This window comes from Girardinichthys multiradiatus, chromosome 4, assembly GCF_021462225.1.
Source record: "Girardinichthys multiradiatus isolate DD_20200921_A chromosome 4, DD_fGirMul_XY1, whole genome shotgun sequence".
Lineage (NCBI taxonomy): Eukaryota > Metazoa > Chordata > Actinopteri > Cyprinodontiformes > Goodeidae > Girardinichthys > Girardinichthys multiradiatus.
The window spans coordinates 10,057,340-10,084,089 of NC_061797.1; the positions used below are offsets into that span (position 1 = coordinate 10,057,340).

Consider the following 26,750-nt stretch of genomic DNA (forward strand, 5'->3'; position numbering starts at 1 on the left):
AAAAGACATTAAGTGAGAAAGTTTATCTAAAACTTTATTCTATATCAAAATAGTCATTTTGAATTTTAGAACATTTTCTTCTAATAAGCAATATGTATCTTGAAAATGTATATGTGGAAAAGAATCCTATAAAAAAATAATACAGTCAATTAAAGTATGGTAAAAATGTTTAGGAAGTTAGGTGTGGCTGGCATTAAGGAGACATTATTGAATAGTAGAGAAAATGAAAAAGGTTATTTGTTAGAAGAGGCCCTGGACAGCCGTCCTGTGCATTTATATGCGGATCATATTTATCCACCACTCACATTCAGAAAAATTCATAATCAGATCTACAGCGGGTAAAATAGTTATTGAACACTTAAATGTTTTTATTAGATTAAATATTTTTAAATATTAGTTCCTCTAAAAACAGCAATCACATGGCAGCAACTTAATGCATTTAGGCATATAGACATGGTCAAGATGATCTGCTGCAGTTCAAACCGAGCATCAGAATGGGGGCGAAAGGTGATTTAAGTGACTTTAAACATGGCATGGTTGTTGGTGCCAGACGGGCTGGTCCGAGTATTTCAGAAACTGCTGATCTACTGGGATTTTCACGCACTACCATCTCTAGGGTTTACAGAGAATGGTCCGAAAAAGAGAAAATATCCAGTGAGCGGCAGTTCTGTGGGCACAAACGCTTTGTTGATGCCAGAGGTCAGAATGGCCAGGCTGGTTCCAGCTGATAGAAAGGCAACAGTAACTCAAATAACCACTCGTTACAACCAAGTCATGCAGAAGAGCATCTCTGAACACACAACACGTCGAACCTTGAGGCGGATGGGCTACAGCAGCAGAAGACCACTCTTGTCAGCTAAGAACAGGAAACTGAGGCTACATTCACACAGGCTCACCAAAATTGGACAATAGAAGATTGGAAAAATGATGCCTGGTCTGATGAGTCTCGATTTCTGCTGCGACATTAGGATGGTAGGGTCAGAACAACATGAAAGCATAGTTCCATCCTGCCTTGTATCAACGCTTCAGGCTGGTGGTGGTGTAATGGTGTGGAGGATATTTTCGTGGCACACTTTGGGCCCCTTAGGACCAATTGAGCATCGTGTCAATGCCACAGCCTACCTAAGTATTGTTGCTGACCATGTCCATCCCTTTATGACCACAGTGTACCCATCTTCTGATGGTTACTTCCAGCAGGATAACGCGCCATGTCATAAAGCACGAATCATCTCAGACTGGTTTATTGAACATGACAATGAGTTCACTGGACTCAAATGGTCTCCACAGTCACCAGATCTCGATCCAATAGAGCATCTTTGGGATGTGGTGGAACGGGAGATTCGCATCATGGATGTGCAGCCGACAAATCTGCAGCATCTGTGTGATGCTATCATGTCAATATGGACCAAACTCTCTGAGGAATGTTTCCAGTACCTTGTTGTATCAATGCCATGAAGGATTAAGGCAGTTCTGAAGGCAAAAGGGGGTCCAACCCGGTACTAGCAAGATGTACCTAATAAAGTGGCCGGTGATTTATCAGTAACTTAATGTGCATATATCCTTTTCACTTGTGCTCTCCCTCTTCTGTCTTGCCTCACGTTTTTTTTTCTCTCCAACCCTCTTCTAGTTACTTTGAAACAGTCCGCCTTAAATACAACATTAAATAACTGGCATTCTTAGGTTTTCACTGCCAGTTTTAATTGATTTACCTTTGTAAATCTATGAATATGTGTGGGAAACTGTAATATTATGTCCACCCGAAATGAGCACTGTATCTTCTGCCAACAAATACACTTGCAGGAGCCTCAAAGCTCTCCCACTCACTCTTTTCTTCTGTCTGCCAGCATCTGCGCTATGGTCATCTCAAGCACTTCTTTCTACTATGGCAGTAATCATTGCTGAGCTTTATGTCCATCTGGCATACAGGCAGCTCCTCAAATCACATTGCAACATTACTCAATGGTCACTTAATGAGAGCGAGACAGAGCAGCATTTCATCAAAGCTCCGAGTCCACTCTAGAGAAAATATCCAGCGTGGGACTTACTTGTTCATTCCTCTTTAGGTCAATTACGCTTCCAATGAGGGCTCTCAAGTAACTGTTCTTAAGTGGTTATAAAATCCAATAATTTTGAGTAAAACAAAGGTTCAAGGGTTGTAACTTTAATGAAAAGAAAAATTACTTGGCAATGGATCTATTATACACTTAAGCCTACATTGTAGTGGTGTAGCAGTACATATAAGGCATGGTTTGTTAGGTATCTTGGTTTTGAGACCATAGTTTGGCACAACAGCAAAAACGTACATATTCCTAATACTATGTTAAGAAAAAAGTAAACTGAAAAACAAAGGTTTTTAAAAAAACTATAATTTCTATGAAGTTGTGATGAAACATATCAGGAGGAATGGGCCAAAAGGAAAACTGCTGTGAGAAGCATGTTGTGGAATACTGAAAACATCTGACCCCAGTCAGACAGTTCTACTAAGTACATTTCCTCACTTCTACTGAATTCAAGGAGGAGGATAATAAATAGAATAAAAAGTATCCTTATTATTGTGACATTTAGCAAAGAGAAAATACTTTTGGTAATCCTGACTGAACTAAGATATGAGCAATTTAGTCTGTTTTAATAAAAGCCTTCAAGGTGTATTAACCTGTGGTGTAAAATCTCTCAGGAATTGTTAAGAACTGTGAAATCCTGCTATAGATTTAGTCACCTTAATGCATCTACCTTTGAGCGCCACCGTACTTTATGTACACATTTACCCTTGCGCCCTACTAAAAACAGATTTTCTTGCCTGTCCCATTACAAAACTATGTAAGGAAGACATTTTAGGAAAGTGTCCTTCTAATGTATTTTGGAACATAAATCTGTAAAATGTAGTTTTATTATAACTTATCATGCCCCTGCATGCAAAGTGGCTAAATCTCCTTTATTATGTTTATAAGCAGGCTTTAAATAAATACAGATTTTTTTTTAAACTCTTTTTATGTCTGGATATCAATGATTAGGAGTAGAGAAAACGTTATAGTCCAGCTTGTCCCATTTGAAATTGTTGATGAGCCACTGGTGAGAAGCCTCTGAGCTATTGATTCATTGACATTACATAAACCTATTCTCCACCTCCTCTTCTCAACCAGTAGCTGTGTCTTTGTAGCACAGCTGCATTTATGAGCCCTGCAGAGGTGACATCATGCTCTGTGTTTTGTGTTTTAAATTTCTTTTCTATGACGGTGTCTTATTAAGAGCTGTTAGTGGCAGTTCTGTTGAGTGTCTCTGGTGACTATCCTGCACCTGCTCTCTCTGTTTAACATTCATGAATAGTTAACATTTGCAGCATCTTGCCCTATGTCTCTTTGGGATTAGCACAAACAGTATGCTGTGATGGAAATACATTTTGTCTAGGATAGAGGAACTAAACTCAGTTAGTGTCTATACTTTTGTTTTCTTTTGCAAGTTAATGTAAATATGTTTCTTGGCTTTCCATTTTGACAGAGTGCCAAGATTTGTACAAGTATTGTTATGAGAAATGTCCATATGACAATCACAGCATCCATTATTTTTGTGTGACCTCTTCTGTAGTCTTGTATTTTGTTTAATATTTTCAGTTCTTACCCACAAGTTAAACGTCCTACAGTCTTTAATACAATTCAATAATCCTTATCTACAGTTTCTCAATTCAATTTTTTATTGCAGAGTACTTCATGAATTGCCCATGTACTTACCATATGCATAATATTTGTGTAAGAAATGAGCATAAAAACCACTCTAATCTGTTAAATTGATTGTTAGGGTCTCACCAGTCACTTTGCAGAGCCTCATTAAAATGAAAACATCAGAATATGAAGCTTTAAAAGGGACAGAGCATTCTCTTATCTTGGCTGTTGGTGGAGATAGGCTGATTTTAGATATTTCAGAAACTATTTACTTGAGATATTTAGAATCCTGGCTGGGGCCTTTCTCTAGGAAGTCTGCATGTCCCCCCCATTCATATGTGGGTTCTTTCCTGGTACCACCACTTCCTGCCACCATCCAAAGACATGCTCGTTAGGTTAACTGGCCACTTTAAATTGCACTTAGGCGTAGGTGTGTGGCATTATGTTGTGTTTTTTTGTTTTTTTGTTTCGTCTGTCTATGTTGCCTTGCGATTACCTGGTGACCTATCCAGTGCAAGCCATACTTCTCCCACTTTGACCCCTGCCTCTGGTGACCCTGTAAAGGATATGATGGTTAACAAAAAGGATAGATGGAGGACAATAAAAAAGCCCCATAAGCAGTTTTGAGATTGTAGTTGAAAAGTTAAAAGAGTAAGTTTAAAAGTCCATAATATCCCAATACTGTAGTTTTTTTATTTGTCTCTGTTAAAACACAATCTTGGTTTTGTTAGAGTTAGAAAGTCTTGTTAGGTATTAACTTGTCTGCCTTTCTGTTTTTGGTTTTTCAGTGGGTGTCGGTCCTGTCAGATTTCAAACAGAAGGACACAGTTTGGGGCTTTGTACCAGGAACCATCAGTCAACCTCTGGTCCTACATCTTGGAGACTACAACCTGGACGGCTTCCCAGATGCGCTTGTGATCCTCCGCAACACCAGTGGAAGGTCAGAAAAGTTGCTGTTCTGTGGAATATTTATCTTTTAGTGCCAACTCTGCTGATATTAATTTTGTAATTGTGGACCAAGATGCTAGTTTTATATCATGCTCTGCAAATACGTGATTTTCAGTGCTGTAAAAAAGTATTGGCCCACATAGATATTTGTTTTGATTTGGCCTTTTTGTCATACTGGATCATTTCAGATCATCAAATAATATTCATATCAAGCTAAGATAATCTCAGTAAATACACAAAGCACTTTTCAACTGATGATTATGTTTATCAAGGGGAAAAAAACTATCTAGCCCAACCTGGCCCTAGTTACAAATATACCCTCCCCCCCTTGTCAATGAAGATTTTACTTTGATAAAGACATTTTTGGTTTAATATCAGTAGCCACACCCAGGACTTACTGCCCAACCTATAGAGTCAAACAACCAATTAAACAGAACCATTTTGACAGCATGAAGTACGCTAAAATGTCTTAAAAAGGAACACATTATGCCTTAATCTAAAGAGTTGAAACAGCAGATGAGAAACAATGTCATTAAAGTTTATCAGTCTGGTTAGGGCTACAAAGCCAATTTTTTGTTGTTTGACAGTCGTTTGAACTACAAATGCAGACACAATGGGTGAAGCTTTTCATGAGTGGCCGGGCTACCAGATTACTCCTAGAACGCATAAACGACTCCTCCAGGAGGTTACAAAAGAACCCGGACCGTCTAGCACTGCAGGCCTCTTTTGGGCATCTGTTTGTGATCTTAAGCACACTTAGGTTAGCAGGGCAGCGGTCCAAAACAAGTCCATGTCTGAATGGCCAGAAAAAAAATAAAATGAAGATTTTGGTGTGGCCTAGTCAAAGTGCAGACTTAAATTGGATTGAGATGCTGTAGCATGATCATGCTCAGAAATCTTCCAGTGTGGCTGAATTAAAATGATTCTGCAAAGAACAGAAGGCCAACATTTCTCCACTGTGATGTAAACGTTATTGTGAGTTTTTCTAAACACTTGATTGGAGTTGTTGCTACCAAGGGTTGAACAACCAGTCTTTAGGTTTAGAGGAACGTTTCTAGGAAGTTTTCTTTTCCAGATCTGAATAAGCATAGAAAATATATATATTTTTCAGATTTTTTGTTTTGTTTTCTTATTTTCAGTTTTCAGAGTTTGTATAAGTTGATCCAGATGCCAACAAGGCAGCGAAATGGTCCTATAACACACTCTGAAAATCGGAAGCCAATTTCAGTCTTTTTTGGTTTTTTTAATTTGTGGACTGCAGAGATGAAACTTGTGTTCAAGGTGAATGTTATGTCCTCAACTTTCCACGTTATTATAAAAAAAAATACATTAGGAAAATCTGGAAATTTGAGCCAGGGATAGTGGAATTTTGAAATCAAAAATGTGTAGCAACTCTGATTTACTCTTACTCTGGATAGCTTTTTCCCCCTCAATAAATAAAACCATTTAAAACATATTTTTGTATTTGCTCATGTTATCTCTGTCTGATATCCAAATGTCTGAAACATTTTAGTCTGACCCATAAGCTAAACCAGAAGAAATCTGTAAGGGGCAAACACAGTTTTGTGGTACTAAAAAGCAGGATGTTGTTCTTGCGTGGTTCAGGATCCCTTGTAGTTGACTAAAACTCATTTCAACCTCAAGAACTTATTTCATTAACCATCAGAGCTAGCTGCATTACTTACACACCTTAACTGACAACAGTTTTAGGCTTGTTTCAAGGAATTAATTTTGCAGGAGTTACAGATTTCACACAAATCAAATTCTTCCTAATTTTGAGGCATTTTATCTAATTCCTTAACATTTACATTTGTTATGAAATATTGTACCTTTTGATGAGATTATTTTAGCTGCAGAACACTGGGAACATGAAACGGCATAGATCTGAGTCTAATAAATCAAAAGCCATACTTAAAGAGCTTATGCAAATCCTGTGGGCTTCCCAAATTAGACATGTCTCTTTATTTTTCTTTCACAAAAATCATCCAATTTTGGCGAAATTTATCCCATTATTACTGTGAAATTACTGTATTTGAACCAACAGTTCCTTATGTTCATTTTGGTGTCTTCTCTGGTTTTTACTTCCAAGTGGAGTTGTCATGCTGGTGTTTACAAACAAGGAGAAGCACTTTCTTCCGGTTTGATCTGAACAGAAAGCAGGAGAACAGACAGCTAAGATGAACTTGTTCCCTGACTTTTCTGAACATTGCACCCGATAAGCCGATCTCTTAGAGAATTCCTGCACCATGTTCTGGTTCACAACTGCCATTTTGTTGAAGGACTGATGTAGACTTTCTGTCCTCAGAGATGAAGATAAGATAGTTGCAGGTGTTAGAGCAGTGATTGTCCATGCATACTGATTTATGTGTGAGAGGGCATGCCTGCCTGAGCTTATGACTTTAGAGATGGGATAAAGTGGAGCTAGAGCTAAAGACGAATACCTCTGAACCCCAATTTCTGATGCAGGCACTATATAATCACCATTAAGTCATGTTGAGCTTAACTTTTTGTGTTTAAAGAGAACTTCCATCTCACTCACTCTTATCTTATCCTACCAGCTATAGTTTTTCTTTTCTTTTTTTTTGTTATTAATTAGTTCTAATTTCAAACCTAAACTTTGAAATCTTGTGCTGGAGTACCATTATTGCTAAGCTTTGAATGCAACCTTACCCCATCTATAGCATCTAAGTTCACAAAATCAGCATTAGCAAGCAGGACACGAGGAAGAGATGTGTGGAGAGATGGGTGAAAGGAGCTCTGTTCATATATACAGGAAATATTAGCTGTGGATAGCAAACTGCAAAGGATGACGTGTAAATAGAAGCTTGCTCACAGAGTTTAGTCTTAACACTAGAGTGATAAGTATCAGCATGTTCTTTGATGATGGATTTTATCTCAGTTTATATGTTAAAGTCACAGATGCTCATTATTCATTAGCCTCGACCACTGAGCATGATGCAAAAGCCTATTAAAATTAATATGTTTATTTTATTTTAGCACTTGATTCTCATAGCAAATAATAATCCTTTCTAGAGGCCAGAACACATTTAAAAAGTCAGAAAAATTGGCAGACCTGACAGACTGGTGAAATTTTAAATATTTAAAGGGTCCAAGAAATGCCGTCACAACACCTCTTAAAGTTCAGCCCATCAGACCATTTTCAGAAAGATTTGTACACATATAGGACTCTGTGGTGTGGCCATTTCTGATCAAAAGGTGTGGGTATGGCCAGATATCAGGGTGTGATTTTGTTTTCTCAGTTGTTGGTCCAGCTGTGACACTATAGCAAATATTTGTATCATGCTCTTTCAAAGAATAAGGCTCTAAATTCTACATAAATCTTCTGTTCTGCACCAAGTCTGACCTGAATACCTGTCATATCAATGTACATCTCAAACAATCAGGCCCAGTCCCTGCTTCAAAAGAGGTTTATAAAATTCAGTATACATAAATAACCTCTCCAGAAATGCCAAAAAGTCTCATGGAGTCAAAGTAAAAACTCTACAAGGATCAAAACCACCGTTTGGTTAACACACTGGACCAAACTCCTCCCACATATTTTTACTTAGCAAGGAAATTGGAAATAAATTAGTATCAGTGTAAGGGTATGCAGCTGCAATGACCTCTTTGTTGAGTAAAAAATGTGACTTCCAACCACATACACTGCAAACATTAACACCTTCATAGTCTGACATTTAAATGTCTCCTGCTTGTTCATTTCTCCTGTCCTCTGAGTTGTTTTCTTCACTGTAAATACTGCTGTTAAGCCTCCTAAAACTATTTCTATTCAGCAGGCAGCTGTTAATTTGAAATTCAGATGCTTCCTAAATATTTTCCTCTTCGGTAGGATAGTCTGGAAGGATAAATTCTTGGAAAAAGTCATAATTTTGGGTGAAACAGCTGTTTCACACTTTCCACACACAATGGTTTTGTTGTTCACAAAAACCAAAATGGTTTCTGAGAACTTCATTTAGTGATCAGATGTGTCTATTTTTCCTCTCAATCGGTAAAATATCTTTTGTTTTATTAGCACTTTGACGCCCATCATGTACTGAAGCTTTGCTTTGTGTTTTATTTTCCTTCTGCCAAGATGCTCTCAGCTAACCAAATATTTGGACCACTCATAACTGATCTATTTTAGGTCCCACTCTCTCTCCGTCTTTGATTCTCTGTCTCTCACTCCTCCGCTATGTTACATCTTTCTCTTCCTCTTTTCTATTAGTTATTTATAGCTGCTTTTCAGATAAAAGTTCTGTCAGCTCACTTCACCTCCCAGCAAGATGAATAATGATTTAACTGTTCATAGCAGAAAAGCAGAGGGTGTGAGATGAAGGTAATCTACTGGAAACAACAGAACAATGAATGGATGGAGGCAGTGAGTGCAATAAATTAGACCAAAACAGAAGTATTGCCAAAGAACGTATAGGTCACCATCTGCTGGTGCTCAATTTGTTTTTTTTCTTGTTTAAAAATTCCCAAATGTCTTTATCATACAAGGAAAAAAAACTTGTTGTAGTTTTTTTTTTTCCTTTTATTGCCTTTCTAGTTTTACTAGGGGCGAAGTCTTATACTCATAGTTGATGTAGGAAGAGACAACAGTTTATTTAAAGACATGACAAAATGCTGCCGATGTGTCAAGCTGCTGATTTGCATCTCTGTTTTGGAATGGTTGCTCTGAGTTTGTCTCTAAGGTAAACTGGTACGACTTGCAAAAAACAAGGTTTCAGATTTTAAGTAGGCCATACTCTCAGATGTTGTTCACTAGTCAATTTCCACACATCCTAATTCCAGAGCCAAGTGGTTTTATGTTGTGGATACAGTTTGGACCCCCTTATCTTGAAGGATACTGATTCTCATTTCACACTACATGCAAAATAAGTTTTTACTTTAATCTATCTATATACATTCAAACTAAATGCACTTCCCAACTGCTCTCTGCCTGCTCAAAAATAGTATCCACACAGCATGATACTGCCACCACAATATTTTACAGTAAGTTTAACATGTCCAGGGTAATTTGTAGTGTTAATTGTCCACCACAGAGTTGTTATACATGTGGTGGATTTGTAGCAAAAAGTTACATTTTGCTCCTAGAGCACCTGCATCATCGTGTTTGCTGTATCGCCTGTGGCAGCGCTATTCAAATTGAATTTTCATATCAGAAATTCTCCTGTGAGATGAACTTTAAGTATGCATCTCTGGATTTTATGGGCGACTGGAACAGAAATATAGTCTGTCTAAAATCTTAGAACATGTTGTATTACCGGCATCTATTGGTATGTTGGTAAACCCTTTAAACTGGCGCTTTTAAAGTGTTGAGTTGACTTTAGTTGCTCTGATCAGTCATGTAGTCTGCCATCCCTGTTAAAACAACAATGTGCAGAAACCAGACTGTAAGTGTGAAAATCTTTGTGTAGTCTGTCCCTAGCTTAACGCACCTCTGAGACCCTCACTGTAACTATTATACTGATATAACACTGATATCGCACACAGGTGGAATATATTTGCTGTGGACGAAAGCTTCTAAAGGTTATTTAGTGCACTGGACTTTATTTATGAGTTCTACAGGAAGATGCCTCACCTTCTAAGATTTTTAAATTTGATTTGATTGATTGATTGAATTTGATATTTATAAACCGTCTACCCTTTTCCTTCATTGTCATAATTATGAGCTACTTTGTGTTAGTCGATTACAGTAAATCCTACTAAAATGCTCTGAGGTTTGTGGTTGGAACATAAAAATTGTGAACAGTTTCAGGGGGTATGAATACATTGACAAGGCGCTGTATTCTCCAAAGTGCGCTATGGTTTTCAGTAAAGTAATAGATCTAACCTCTGTTTAGGAGACCAGTTGTGTCAAAGATTTAGCAAATGGTCATCAAGAACAACAAGGAAGGCTGTGGATGTGGGTGAATCTGTATTCTTGTGTCAGTGTTGATGTGTTTCAGTGAAACCTCCATGAGACTCGTGTCCTGAGGATCCACATTATATCCAGGTCACAGAGCAGACGATGACTCTCTCTCTGCCTGTCTTGCTGCATCTTGCACATGCACCCATACATGCTCAAACAGATGATCATAACAACAAACAGTACTAGGCTGGTGAGAGGAACTCTTATAGATGTTTCTGTTTGCAGAAAAACAAGCACTTTGGCACGATAGGGACAAGAGATGCTGCATAATGGAAGAGACTTTGACTCAGAGTGTAAAGAAAAATAGTATGAAAGCAGACCTTTTCATTCTACTCTCCTTTTATTTTATTAGTTGAAGAAAGATTCCTACATATCAAACATAGTTCTGGAAGGTGCAAATTTGAAAGTCTGACCACTTTAAGGTCTATGATTATATAGCTCAGTATATGAAGAAATTAAATTTGACTTCCAAACTGTTTATCTGTAATGGCCTTTTCCTACATCACTTCCTAGCGTTATTTCTATTATTTCTACAGTAACCAAGCATTCTCGTCTGGCAGTCATGCAGTTAACATAAGGCTCCATGCTTTGATCTGCTCACCTCTGTGGGGTCACACAGTGTTTAATGGCAATTTAAATGATTTGTAACGATTATTGAAGGTCGTTTCTGTTTCAGAAGGACTGCATTTGTGCTTATATGTTCACTTTTTCTAAGTTACTGACAATGGTGTCTCAGAATGTATGTTTTTAGTCATAAATGGAGAGCTTAGAGCCTGGGTTTCCTGTAGCTGTGGTGCAGTAAATTATGTCAGAATACAGCGGATTGGCAAAGTAATCTTCTATAATGTCTTAAAATGTATCCATACATTTTAAACTCTTTTACATTTTGTCACATTGCAACCACAAAGAAGAGCATTAATCAGAGAAGCAACCAAAAGGCCAGTAGTGGTCTGTTTACAGGACGACTATTAGCCTTGGACTTCATAATTCTGGCCTTAATTGAAGATTGGCCAGAAGAAAGCTATTATTGGAAAAATACATAAGTCTCATATTCCCACAATGTAGTCCACACAGCAAACAGGTGGAAGATGGTGCTTTGATAAGGTGAGACCAAAATGGATTTTGTTGGCCTACATGCAAAACGTTTTGTGTGGTGGAAAACTAACACTGCTCATCAGCCTACACATACCATACCCACGTTAAACATAGTGGTGGCAGCATCATGTTGTGGGAATTATTTTCTTTAGTAGCGACAGAGAACCGGTAGCGAGCAGGTCTGAGTTGACGGGAAGATGGATTGAGCTAAATACTGGGCAATCCTGTAAGAAAACTTGGTGGAGGCTGCAATACTCTATTACTTGAGATTTAATTGAAAATAAGACAATGACCCTAAGCCTACAGCCAGAGCTACAGAGCAGATTCATGTGTGTGAACAAAGTTTAGACTTTGTTCCAATTGTGTATCTAGCGAGAACTAAAAATTGCTATTCACAGATGCTTGTAAAGTATTCTGATTGAGTTTGATCTATTTTGCTAATATAAATGGGCAAAAACTGATAGCAGCTGTGATTGCAACAAAATGTTGTTCTACAAAGTGTTGACTCCAGGAGGCTGGATATACAGGTCCTTCTCAAAATATTAGCATATTGTGATAAAGTTCATTATTTTCCATAATGTCATGATGAAAATTTAACATTCATATAGTTTAGATTCATTGCACACTAACTGAAATATTTCAGGTCTTTTATTGTCTTAATATGGATGATTTTGGCATACAGCTCATGAAAACCCAAAATTCCTATCTCACAAAATTAGCATATTTCATCCGACCAATAAAAGAAAAGTGTTTTTAATAATAAAAACGTCAACCTTCAAATAATCATGTACATTTATGCACTCAATACTTGGTCGGGAATCCTTTTGCAGAAATGACTGCTTCAATGCGGCGTGGCATGGAGGCAATCAGCCTGTGGCACTGCTGAGGTCTTATGGAGGTCCAGGATGCTTCGATAGCGGCCTTTAGCTCATCCAGAGTGTTGGGTCTTGAGGCTCTCAACGTTCTCTTCACAATATCCCACAGATTCTCTATGGGGTTCAGGTCAGAAGAGTTGGCAGGCCAATTGAGCACAGTGATACCATGGTCAGTAAACCATTTACCAGTGGTTTTGGCACTGTGAGCAGGTGCCAGGTCGTGCTGAAAAATGAAATCTTCATCTCCATAAAGCTTTTCAGCAGATGGAAGCATGAAGTGCTCCAAAATCTCCTGATAGCTAGCTGCATTGACCCTGCCCTTGATAAAACACAGTGGACCAACACCAGCAGCTGACACGGCAACCAGACCATCACTGACTGTGGGTACTTGACACTGGACTTCTGGCATTTTGGCATTTCCTTCTCCCCAGTCTTCCTCCAGACTCTGGCACCTTGATTTCCGAATGACATGCAGAATTTGCTTTCATCTGAAAAAAGTACTTTGGACCACTGAGCAACAGTCCAGTGCTGCTTCTCTGTAGCCCAGGTCAGGCGCTTCTGCCGCTGTTTCTGGTTCAAAAGTGGCTTGACCTGGGGAATGCGGCACCTGTAGCCCATTTCCTGCACACGCCTGTGCACGGTGGCTCTGGATGTTTCTACTCCAGACTCAGTCCACTGCTTCCGCAGGTCCCTTAAGGTCTGGAATCGGCCCTTCTCCACAATCTTCCTCAGGGTCCGGTCACCTCTTCTCGTTGTGCAGCGTTTTCTGCCACACTTTTTCCTTCCCACAGACTTCCCACTGAGGTGCCTTGATACAGCACTCTGGGAACAGCCTATTTGTTCAAAAATTTCTTTCTGTTTCTCACCCTCTTGCTTGAGGGTGTCAATAGTGGCCTTCTGGACAGCAGTCAGGTCGGCAGTCTTACCCATGATTGGGGTTTTGAGTGATGAACCAGGCTGGGAGTTTTAAAGGCCTCAGGAATCTTTTGCAGGTGTTTAGAGTTAACTCGTTGATTCAGATGATTAGGTTCATAGCTCGTTTAGAGACCTTTTTAATGATATGCTAATTTTGTGAGATAGGAATTTTGGGTTTTCATGAGCTGTATGCCAAAATCATCCGTATTAAGAAAATAAAAGACCTGAAATATTTCAGTTAGTGTGCAATGAATCTAAAATATATGAATGTTAAATTTTCATCATGACATTATGGAAAATAATGAACTTTATCACAATATGTTAATATTTTGAGAAGGACCAGTACATGCACACCACCATGGTGGTCATTTTTTCGTGTGGATGATGTTTGTAAACTTCTGTCCACATTAAATAACTAACAGCACTTTCTGTCTAACAAGACCTGCTTTAATTTGATCACATTTCATTAATAGCAGTTTTCAGTGTTTATGTTTTATATTCAGGGATATTTTGCAGAAAATGTAAATACTTACGGCCAACTCCACATATTTCCAGCAGGGAGGCTAGAGCTACATTAGCTATAAGCAGCATTATACCCATAGATACCTACTGCACCTAGAAATAAGTGAATGTGACACAGCAATGTAGCTGACAGGCAGAGGAACAGCAGCATGATGTTGAATGCATAATGCTACTTTCTGCCTGTGTCAGAGGTTCAGTTGGTGTTTGACATGTGATTGGGCAGGAGACTACTACCTGCCGCTCCAGTGCTGCTAAGGAACATCAGTAAACATTACTGTTCTCTAGGTATAACATCAATTACAAGTTAGACTGCTTGTGTGCCTCTGTGTATGTGCGATATAAGATTGTATGCGTCAGTCACCAGCCCTGTAGAATGGGATTATCCTTAGCTGTAATCATGTTTTTTCTTCTACTTTGCCACATTGCACCACACCCTGATTAAAGGGCAGCTTTAAAGTCTGATCTGCCTCAAGTGATTTGGATATAATTACATGTTCACATGTGTCTTATGTGCACATCAGCTTAAGATGCTCAAGCAATTGAAAACAACGGTCAGATCATCATCTCGGCAGCTTTCAGATCTGAAGCTTTTAAAGACCCATAGTTGTTACGGTTCCACTACAACCTTTGATTTCAGTAGATAAACAGGGGTCACTAGACCTTCAGATTACAATAAGACATAGTGACATCACTGGATACCCAGGGTTATACTCACTAAGATAACTATGTAAGACTCTTTAAGTCTTTATTCTCTCTATTGTGTGATTACTGACACTAACACCGCACTACATGGATAGCTCCGAGTAAAATGCTGTGAAAATGATCGAGCATTAACCAGAGGAGCAGCCACGAAGTCTATGGTAACTCTGGAGGAGCTTCAGAAATCAGCTCAGGTGGAAGAAACTGTTGACATGAAAGCTATAATTTAATATAATATAAATATAAAAATGTTATATAAAAGTCCATTGATGTTTGTGGCTGTAACATGTTATAATATATAAAAACTATTGCAAGGCACCTCATGTAAATAATTACTTTAAACTTTAAGATTAAACTTTTAATCTTTTACTAGCAGCTGGTTGTATAGTTTCAATATTATTTGGTCATAGAAGCACAATCATGTCTGTTTTTTCTTAAATCAAGTAACTAATATTTAGTACCAGCAGCTTGGTGAGTTTATCAAGTATGCGATTAATGCAGCATAGTAACAGAAACCCATCTTAAATTAGCAGCTGAGTAAAGGTTTCAGGCCATGATAATGTTTACATCATTATGTTAATCCATCTGAGCAAAACATTTTAAAAATGTCTCAATTCTCCAGATGCACCTGCAGGAGCGAGGCTAGAGGAAGCTTGCAGGAGGAGCTATTATTGGCTGTTTTCTGCATTTGTGACATCTGAGGTGGTATTCCATATCACACGTTGGAACAAATGTGTTTAATAATTATTTCAAGAAAACCAACTAACGTGTATACTGCAGTAATCTTTTGCATAACCTTTGCTTAATGATTGAGCTGTGTTTAACTAGGTTCAGTTAATAAAAGACATTTTCTATTGTGAAGTACCAGCCACCTCATGTCCTCTAATAATCAGTGTCTAAGTTTTTTATGATTCTGAAATTAAAAGACTGAAAATTGATTGAAAGGCATTCTATCAATCACATTTTGGTTCCTATTCTCATCTCTGTCTGTTGAGGTGAGGTACGCTGATCTCCTGAACTTATAAAATAGACCAGCTCATTTCCAAATAATGATTAGTGAAAATACATCCGGTAATCATATCAAATAATCAAATTTTCAACACTGCTTAAATGTGATGTCTTTACTAAAAAGAGCTGATGCAGCAGAGGCCTCAATTGGTTTGGGTCCTTTTTTTCTGCAGGCAGCTCAGACTATTTTTATTTATCAAATGGAATTTTTTTTTTTATCCGCACATTCATATAAGAATACTTGTTAATGTTATTGTTTTAATTTGTTTGCAGGTAGGTAATGCTTTAGTTGCACTTGTATAATATTAGATTATTTTTATTTAAATAGAAATCTCATGCAAATTTTCTCAGCAGTGTTTATCATTGAGAGATAAAAGGGACAAAATAACTAATGATTCCAAAACACTGTCAGTTTCATGCAAAACTATGACAAATCTGTAATTAATTTACTAAAAAAATTATTCTGTTTAATTAATGGGGCTTCTCTGTTTTAAATATTCCTCACTAAGCAACACGATAGGTGCAAACATATTGTTGTAAGTTATTGTCTCGTACTTGATATGAGGTCAGATGTTTTATTAGATGTTTTTTGGGTGATGGACAACTTTACAGTGGACACCTCTTGCTGTCCTCTTTGTCCCCTTGTGCTGTTGTCAGACTTTCTCTCATTTATTTGGTTACTGCTGCCTCCTCTTAGTGAATGTTAAGGAAGTTGTAAAAGACTGCAGGTTATAACATTTAGATGTATCATTTTCATGTATTTTAGAAATATTTCATAAATCTGGGATCTCCTCATCCTTCTCTGGAGCAGATGCAACCTGTATCTGCTAAAAACTGTTTATATTTTAGCAATCCATCCCATCAAATAGCATCTATTTATTTATTACAAATTTATACATGAGCTGGCAACTCAAACACAGGTGATCAGTCAGCTTTTGCACATTTTTCTCTTTTCTCCATTGTACAGACAAATCATAGTCTTCCAATAAATGCCATCAGAGATGCTTCCTCTTTAAATAACCACTGCTGTTCAGCATAAAGTTAAGGACTCCTTCCTTTCTCACCCTTTTATTTTAAAACCTAATTAAATCTTTATTGTTAAGGGATTACAACCCTTAAAAGGAAGTAACAGTTTTTAGTCCTGTAGTTTAATGTGTCAGGATGTAATAAAAATACAAATGTGGTCCTTCCCAGTTTTAAAATGGGTTAAATATAGCTTCGACAACCAACACTTGGTTCATTCAAGTGTGCAAACCTAAAATCCACCCTTACTGCTTCCATAGAACCGTCCAGGGTAAGTGGTAACAAGGTACTGCTAATCAAATACACAAAGAATCGGATCATCTCAAGTGTGAGCTACTCTACACAAGCAGACATCTTGAAATGAGTGTCAACACAATTACAGGATGGAAAGACATCAGAAATGACCTGAATGTTTTAACCATCTCTAAAAATTATTTTAACATTACTGTATGATTACTGGTTAGATGAAAATCTTAAATATACTGAAAACGTTTCTTTTTCCCGTCAGAATCTAAACATTCTGTTATAATGGGATAGAGTAGTCTGATACATACAACAATAAGATTTGTTTGTACTGGTAATTACTATCATGAAAATGTAGAAATTCCATTTAAACATTTCATTGTTTATCCACTGCTGTTATCAGAATTAAAAGTTAAATACTATAAGCTTTGGAGAATAACCTCTGTTCCCAGAACTCAGAGATCGCAATATTTCTATTTGGCAGCTAAAATATTTCCTCTATTAAAGCCAATTTCTCTGTCTTCTAAGGAATACCAGTGTGTGCAGTGCTACAGATGGTGAAAGCTTTAAATTGGTCTCTTTTGTAAAATGTGTAGGTTTCACTTTGCTACACAAAATTATATCAGGAGAGCCACGTGGACGTAATGTGATTGACTTTAAAACAAGTCAGGAAATGGAAGTGGTTGAAGTTTCCTCTCCTTTGAGTGTATCTGTCATCCATGTCTGTTTAAAGAAAGTGAACATTGAGGAGCGGGTTTGTTGAGAGGTATGTTGCAAATAAACTAGGCTGGGGACTGGAGTCAGAAAGTAGCGATGTAGGCTGTTTTTCAGTGAGCATCCACCAGCAGGGTGGAGGGAGGCTCTTCCACTGCTTGGATGGCATTTATAAATTGATTCACTTCTCCAACTCATTGTTTCCATACCTAACCTAGTTTTCCATTCCTGTGTGCATTCAGAGCCTTCTTAGACCTTGCAAGCAACACAATGAGTGTTTTTAAATCAGACAACAAGCTTGTAGCATCTTGTGGTCAAAGACAAGAAAAGCCATGCTAAGTCTGAATTTGTTGTGCTGTTAGACCTCTGTACATGGGTTGTGCACTCTATGCTCTGCGCCCCATTCCAGCAGTTAGTTTTTAAACTTCTAGACCTTGCCAGAAAAATTAAGCTTTTACCTGCATGAACAAAATATTTAAAGTTGTTTCTTCAGATTGAGGTGTTTCTTTTTCTTCAGTAAAATTATACTAAACAGACATAGTTATTGTGTCTGATTGTTTTTGTAACAACAACAATTCTGTACCACAGTTTACCATTTTATGGCACTCAGGTAGCCTTTAATTTCACTGGAGGTCACAGGCACCCACAAAAATATTTAAAATTCATCTTTTACCCTCAGGAAGACAGAGTATCCTGCAGGTTGGAAGTGTTTGATGTGGAAATGGTCCGGCCCAGCTTTAAAAGAACCCCCGTCGTAAGAGGAATGGTTTAAATGCCACACATTGCCCTCCAGCAGGCTGTCCAGCAAACATGCATGCGTACATACAGACAGGAGTGTAAGCATTCCATGTAGGCCTGTATGCATGTAGCAGCGTGAGGTGTGATGAAGCTATTTCTGGAGTACAAAATGAGGTCACAGATGGAGACAGCTGAACTTAAGTGATTTCTGTTGTACCTCCCGATGCTACATGACAGCATGTCACAATGCTCTGTATACAGCATGCTACTGATTACTGGTGATTCCAAATCCCAGAGACTGGAACTGTTATTGTCTTTTAAGATCTACCTTCAATTATTATCGCCGTCTTTGCAGAGGTTCACAAATTAGTGCAAAGACAGCAAAAGCTTTGGAGACATGTGGCATATCTGCACAACCCACATTTGGACCCATTTCTGTGTAGAACTGTTCAAGTTGTAGGTCAGGCTCAGTGTCTGACAGTAACAGAATAATATTAACCCCTGCCTGACTAGCCTGACTGTTACAGAATACAGAATTGCAGTAAATGTGTTATATTGTAAGATAATTTATCCTGAAAGTGTTGGAATGTTTTTTCACAGCTTATTATTTTCATTGTTCCATTTAAAAATTCATTTTTTTATTTAATTTCTCATTTCTGTGCTAAATAGCACACAACAAATCTAACCCGATTTTTTTCTGAGACAATAACGTTAATTAAAATATATGACTGAAAGGAGGATCAATGTATAGTACATAGTGTTAACATCTGTTCAGTATTGTAACAGCTTGAGGCAGAAGGCTGTGTTGCAGTCTGACAGACCTGTACTATTAATTTAACATGACTGGATAACAGGGTTTCCCTTTTGACACTTGGAAAAGCAGAGGATGGATGGATGGATGGATGGATGGATGGATGGATGGATGTGTGACCATCTGTAAATTTATTAATCATGTGTTGCTCATGTATGGATGCAGAGTTTAGTGTTAACAGTGTGAATAACAATGGTCTGAGCACACAGCCTTGAGGGGACAAGAGAAGAGTTGGAAAGGTCTTTCTCCAGTGCAAACTGACCGTGGTCTCAGTCAGAAAGCTTAGAATCCAGAGAAGAATGCCGTTGTTCAGGCCAAACAGGAGAAGCTTCTTTATTTGTCTGTAGGGGAGGATTGTAAAGCTAAACCTAAAATCATTGTACAGGATTCTGGCATTGGTGTATTCATTGTCCACACGAGTGAGTAATTTGTGTAGGGTAGTGGTAATTGCATCCCCTGCAAAACTGTTGGTGTAGTTGGCAATCATTTAGAAACAGTTATCCACCAAAATACCTTTCTTGAACTGGGAGATCTACACTATATAGCCAAAAGTATTTGTCTGTCTACTTTTACATGTACATAGACTTTTCACATACTGTATATTACAAAGATGCTAGTAGTTTACAGACAGCATCCACATTTAATAATAAAAAATATTACCTCCACCTCGATTCCAGTGTGATCTAAAATGTATTGTGGCACTCACTTGAATTTTTGATGCCTATTGTTTTCTGAAACATGGAAAGTTACAATACCATAGCACACATTTCTCCTGTATATGTGAAGCTCTTTTTCTTGCCTGCTTTTCCTTCGGGGGCTGCATCGCAGCTGTCACTTCACCTCTACACTCTGTTCTGTAGACTTTGTATTTACAAATGGTTGCTGAGATTAAAATCATACTCACTAGCCCTTGCAGAGAGCCTACTCTACTCAGAATGACCATTCTCAATACAAATTTAAATAACGAAGTTCAAAATTATCCAAAAATTAGTACTTATTGAGCAGTTCTGTTCTCAAAGGCTTTCCTTTCTTCTGTATGCAGTTCTTTCATTACTAGCTTGTGCAGGTCCATCCTTTAAGCACAGTCTTGTCATGATTTGTACTTTGAACTGACTGACTAGTAAAATACTTTTCTGCAGATGCTGGCGAAAAACAGTCAGGGCCAGGTAATATCGTATGGCTTCTAAAACCTTGGTCCTCACTTTTAGTCTGTTTTGTCCTTGTTGCTTATAAGGCAAAACGTTACTTTTTTTTCGGTATTTTTATCTTTTACATTTCACAATTAACTGTGTCGGCACTGTCAAAAACCCATGAATAAAGTTATTAGTTAATGTACTTGTGGAGCTGCTTGAAATATGAAACAGGTTAAAGTATTTCCCGTCAACAGCCCATCAGAAAGAAAGAAGACATTTAACTTTACCTCTGTAGTACTGTGAATACAGTATGTTTGAAGTGAATTTTGTATGGAGAATATGTTTGCGGGCTATATTACTTCATATAGGGATTGTTGTGTATCTTTTCTCTTCAAATTAGAATAATCCATTAACGGACATATTTTTAAATCTGGAGACCGAAAATGTGCCAGAGTGGTGTCATCAAATGTAATCACTTCCTGCTTCTTGTATTTTGGATATGGCCGTAGATGTGCCCTTCCTAATGGTTGCAATATAAATGGTATATCCAGCTAAAGGTCAGTTCCTAATTTCCCACGTAACTACTTTAATAAAACTAAGAGGACTGTATGTTAACTAGCTTGAATGTACACAACACTATTCCTTTAGTATGTTTTAAAATGAAGAATGTTAGAAAATATGAAATGTGACAAACAGACAATCACTTGTTGGATTTGTAATAATTATTTAACATACACATTTGCATTTGATTATGGCAATAATAAAACCTAATAAAAACATCTACATTATTCAGTTGATTTTTGGCTTTGATCAAATTGTCTTTTCCTTGACATTAAATTAGTGGTGTCCAAAGTCAGCCCTCAAAGACCGGCATCCTGTATGTTGTAGTTCTTTCCCTGGTTCAGCACACCAGACTCAAATGACTGTTAGCTCCCAGGTGTTTCTTGAACCTGATGAGGTGCAGAAGAGATCATGCACCCATTTCCATGAAACAAATGTCTTATACCTGTTAGACATAGACCATTGAGTACTAGATGTGCATAGCCCTGCTTTAAATGACAGTGTTTTATCTGGACATCTCTTTACTTTGTATTTTGATAAGTGCTCTAAAGCAGCCAATTCCAATTGGGCCTTTTACTAGTATGAAAATAAAATCTTGAAAATTCTCAGTCATACTTTTCCAAGGGTTTATAGTCCTTTTAATGAGATGCCAAAAAAAACTGCTGAAACGAATGGAGTTTTTTCCATCTGAAGATTAATACAGGGTTGCCCTTTCCCCACCGGTTGCTCTGCACTGCTAATTAGCTTGCTAATATAAGACTTTCCCCTCCCTTACAAAAAATTCAAATTCGGCTGTTTAAAAAATACTTTCAGTTGTAAAAACAGCAATATTGTTGACAGAAGCACCATCCATTTTTCTTATTAAGGTATGGCTGTTCTAAAACTACAGCCAGTGAAGCTACAAGTCACATATCTGTTAAACAGCTCACTACAGGCTGTGACTGAGCAGATAGCTGACTAACTGGGTAAAATCAGCCTGTTAGACTCCCAGTTAGAGCTGCTCAGTATATTGAATCACAATCATCATCACAATTTCAACCTGTGCAATATCCAAATTGCAAAGCACTACTTAGTTGTAATTTTTGGTAAACTGTAATATTTCAGGTCCCTTGCATTACAACTATGCTTCACAATACAATATTTGTCCAGTCATGTTGTTTATGCCCCCTTTAATCTAGATCTTACTTAACAAGATCCTAAAACTCAGGGAGGGTAGTGGGGATATTATGATGATGGGAAATAAAGGGACTAATAAGGGAAATTGTAATTAATCGGTCGTTGCAGTATTTAAAAGTAGTATCCCAATGTCATGTTTTAATAATATTGTGGAGCCCTGCTCCCAGTGTTATTCTATAAAGAGCAAAATGGACAGAAAGATATCGTCAGTTAAACAAGCGCTTGAAAACTACTTTTACATTTAGTGTGTGTTTATTCTATTTTTATTAGGTATTTGTCTAAATCTATGCAACAGTTGTCATATCACATTAATTATAACTGTTATAAGCTTTATTATTTTATTTTATTATTTTAGCAGTAATAGGAGTAATTGTTGCATTTTCTTTTGGAGTGAAACCAGTGAGATTATGCTAAACATTTTTGTTTTAAACTATAAGAATCTCATGCCGGTCCATGCCTGGTTCCATTAATTTAGCTTTATTGTTTCTGTAAGTGTAAACAGACTTATGTGTCTGTGCAGGTTTCCATCTATCATTATTCAGCCCAACCTAGCAGCTGCCAAAAGCTTAGGCAGGCTGTTGCTAGGCGATGCCATTTAAAATCCATCCGTCTCTGTATGTTGAAAGCAGGGTGGCTCTGTTTGTATTCTGGGTTTGTAGCTAATACTACAGTGGAAGGTTGAGTAGCATGAGATATTTGCCTTGTTTGTTTTCTGCAGCCACTTTCCAAAATATTGAGGTTGGTTTGACCTCATATGACTTTTGAACAATGAAAATTAAGCAGCTTTCTAGGAACAAAACAAAGAGACGGTATGTTTGCATTTATTTATTTATAAAAGTGTCACACATCTCTAAATTCAGATTGTTTTAGACAAGATACTTGAGTAGTTTGGCCACTTAAGTGTACATCATCTCTTGGAGTGTATTCACCCCGACCATGTTTGGTCTGCTTTAAACGGACTAGAGTTCGATCTTCCCTTGGTCGTTAATATGTGAATACACTCAAGGGAACCCTGATCTGGACCAAACTGGACCGAAACCCACTTTCTGAGCTGGTCACTGTCTGCTTCCAAACAGACTCTGGTGTGGTTCGCTTCTGGTGTGAATACGAGCCGGCCTCAATCAGACCCAACTACAGGAACCATTACGAAAAATCATACCTGATCTGCCCTGTTTTGCTTAGCAACGCTGCTGCCAGTATGCTCTGGGTCAGGGCATTCAGAGCACACTGACTCCTTCAACATGCAGCAAGCATTCTCCAGTGCTATTACAAAATTAAAGAATGTCGTGAAACCTGCGATGAATGATCTGCTCTTGACCCTCACAATGATTTTGCAGCTGTAATAACAGAAAACTTTTCAGAACAGAAATGCAGCACACAGGTCTTCCATGATAGTTTTCCTCCTTTCTGTCCAATAGCAGCAATGATCATCACATGCATTGCTTTGTTTACAAATTATAATTCACTTGCAAAAAGTACAATGTGAAAGCGAACCACATCAAACAAAAAAAATAAAGTCAGCTTTTGGTCTGCACCAAACAAGCGGACCAAAGGACTTTCCTGGTGTGAATACACCCTTAGAAAGTAGGTCCATCCATTCTAAAGCAGGATTATCCATCATAATCTGACGAAACAGATACCACAGCTGTTGTTCTTTGCTTTTTTCAAGGCACTTGTTCAGTTCACTGTAAGGTTAACTTGCTGTCTGTTGCTGTATCAGAAACTAAATCACCCTCTTTGGCACTGGATAACAGTGAACAAAGCCAATGTTTAAGTCATAGACATTACAGTTTAAATGGGACAGATGGGGTCCTTGACTTGAATGCTTGATTTTGTACCCACATTAAAGCACTAATCTTTCTCTCTCTGCCTCCAACCATTTTAGCACCTGGAACGTCCCTCTGCTGAGTTAGTTGATAAGAAGAATTCTGTAACCTGACTATGGTTGTGTATTATACTTTATATTTCATATCTCCTTAGTAGCTCTTTTTTAGGAATAGGGAAAAATAAAATGGTGTTTAATTATTTTTGCTTTACACTTATTGATTTTCTGCGCATCAGAAATAAGCTAATTTTGTTTGTTGTTTTAATGTTTTTAAAAAAACAAACAAAATAAATGATTCCAGAGAAAGTTAAGATATACTGCACCATGGTGAGGGAACTTGACGCCACGAAGAAATGACCATGAACAAAAAGAGCCTGTCAGAGCATGCAGACCATAGAAAGGAGTAACGGTACCAGAGAACACTTGGACTTTGATTGTGATGATGTGAGTCACCACTTCTGTTCCTCACCGCGGGGTCCAGTTGGTGCGAAACCACAACACCACAGGGACTCAAAAACATATCACCGTCTCTCTGTCTTGTCCTCCAAATGGACATGCCCACTTCTTCCCTTCAGTAAACTTTCAGGCACGGCTCCTTCTTTTCATGTCAGCCTCATTCTGTCAGCTAATAGTTTGGTACAGCCACATAAAGAGCCAGCTCATAAAGAGAAATTAATATTGGGATTAGCTTCTGAGGCTGTAGAAGGTTCCATCAGTGCCTTAGAGAACAAATAGTGCTGTACTACAACCCCAATTCCACTGAAGTTGGGACGTAAATAAAAACAGAAAACAATGATTCACAAATGCTGTTCAACCTGCATCCAATTGAATACACTACAAGAGACAAGATATTTAATGTACAGGTCCTTCTCAAAATATTAGCATATTGTGATAAAGTTCATTATTTTCCATAATGTCATGATGAAAATTTAACATTCATATATTTTAGATTCATTGCACACTAACTGAAATATTTCAGGTCTTTTATTGTCTTAATACGGATGATTTTGGCATACAGCTCATAAAAACCCAAAATTCCTATCTCACAAAATTAGCATATTTCATCTGAACAATAAAAGAAAAGTGTTTTTAATACAAAAAACATCAACCTTCAAATAATCATGTACAGTTATGCACTCAATACTTGGTCGGGAATCCCTTTGAAGAAATGACTGCTTCAATGCGGCGTGGCATGGAGGCAATCAGCCCGTGGCACTGCTGAGGTCTTATGGAGGCCCAGGATGCTTCGATAACGGCCTTTAGCTCATCCAGAGTGTTGGGTCTTGAGTCTCTCAACGTTCTCTTCACAATATCCCACAGATTCTCTATGGGGTTCAGGTCAGGAGAGTTGGCAGGCCAATTGAGCACAGAGATACCATGGTCAGTAAACCATTTACCAGTGGTTTTGACACTGTGAGCAGGTGCCAGGTCGTGCTGAAAAATGAAATCTTCATCTCCATAAAGCTTTTCAGCAGATGGAAGCATGAAGTGCTCCAAAATCTCCTGATAGCTAGCTGCATTGACCCTGCCCTTGATAAAACACAGTGGACCAACACCAGCAGCTGACACGGCACTCCAGACCATCACTGACTGTGGGTACTTGACACTGGACTTCTGGCATTTTGGCATTTCCTTCTCCCCAGTCTTCCTCCAGACTCTGGCACCTTGATTTCCGAATGACATGCAGAATTTGCTTTCATCCGAAAAAAGTACTGTGGACCACTGAGCAACAGTCCTGTGCTGCTTCTCTGTAGCCCAGGTCAGGCGCTTCTGCCGCTGTTTCGGGTTCAAACGTGGCTTGACCTGGGGAATGCGGCACCTGTAGCCCATTTCCTGCACACGCCTGTGCATGGTGGCTCTGGATGTTTCTACTCCAGACTCAGTCCACTGCTTCCGCAGGTCCCCCAAGGTCTGGAATCGGCCCTTCTCCACAATCTTCTTCAGGGTCCGGTCACCTCTTCTCGTTGTGCAGCGTTTTCTGCCACACTTTTTCCTTCCCACAGACTTCCCACTGAGGTGCCTTGATACAGCACTCTGGGAACAGCCTATTCGTTCAGAAATGTCTTTCTGTGTCTTACCTTCTTGCTTGAGGGTGTCAATAGTGGCCTTCTGGACAGCAGTCAGGTCGGCAGTCTTACCCATGATTGGGGTTTTGAGTGATGAACCAGGCTGGGAGTTTTAAAGGCCTCAGGAATCTTTTGCAGGTGTTTAGAGTTAACTCGTTGATTCAGATGATTAGGTTCATAGCTCGTTTAGAGACCCTTTTAATTATATGCTAATTTTGTGAGATAGGAATTTTGGGTTTTCATGAGCTGTATGCCAAAATCATCCGTATTAAGACAATAAAAGACCTGAAATATTTCAGTTAGTGTGCAATGAATCTAAAATATATGAATGTAAAATTTTCATCATTACATTATGGAAAATAATGAACTTTATCACAATATGCTAATATTTTGAGAAGGACCTGTATAACCTGAAATTGTTTCACTTTTTTTGTAAATATTCACTCATTTTGAAATTGATGCTTGCAACCACGTTCCAACAACGCTGGGACAGGGACAACATCAGACTGGGAATGTTGAGGAATACTCAAAAAAACTAATGCATAACCAGAAAGCATTTATTTGAGTCCTTGGTGGCACAACCAAAGCAGAATATGAAAGTAAAAATGGAAATTAAAGTATTTTATCTTAAGATCAATGGTGTTGGAGTAGAGTAGTAGAAGGACAAAAAAATAAGAAATTACATAGTGGGCGGAGTGGACATCAAGATTGAGGTAGTCAGATTAGTTTAGTCATTCATTATAATCAAATTTACTAGATTCTGGAAATGCAAAGAGGTGCAGGTTAGTGGCCTACCTGAACGTTTGGGGTGGAGGGAAAAAAGGGTCATGG

General features: G+C 38.2%; 1 protein-coding gene across 1 annotated transcript in view; it reads left to right on the plus strand.

The window, feature by feature from the left end:
• itfg1 (integrin alpha FG-GAP repeat containing 1) overlaps positions 1-26,750 on the plus strand; it is a 213,706-nt gene that overhangs the window by 86,828 nt on the left and 100,128 nt on the right. The window contains exon 10 of the mRNA XM_047362733.1: positions 4,445-4,596. Coding sequence (XP_047218689.1) covers positions 4,445-4,596 — 152 coding nt within the window. The remainder of the gene's footprint in view (positions 1-4,444; positions 4,597-26,750) is intronic.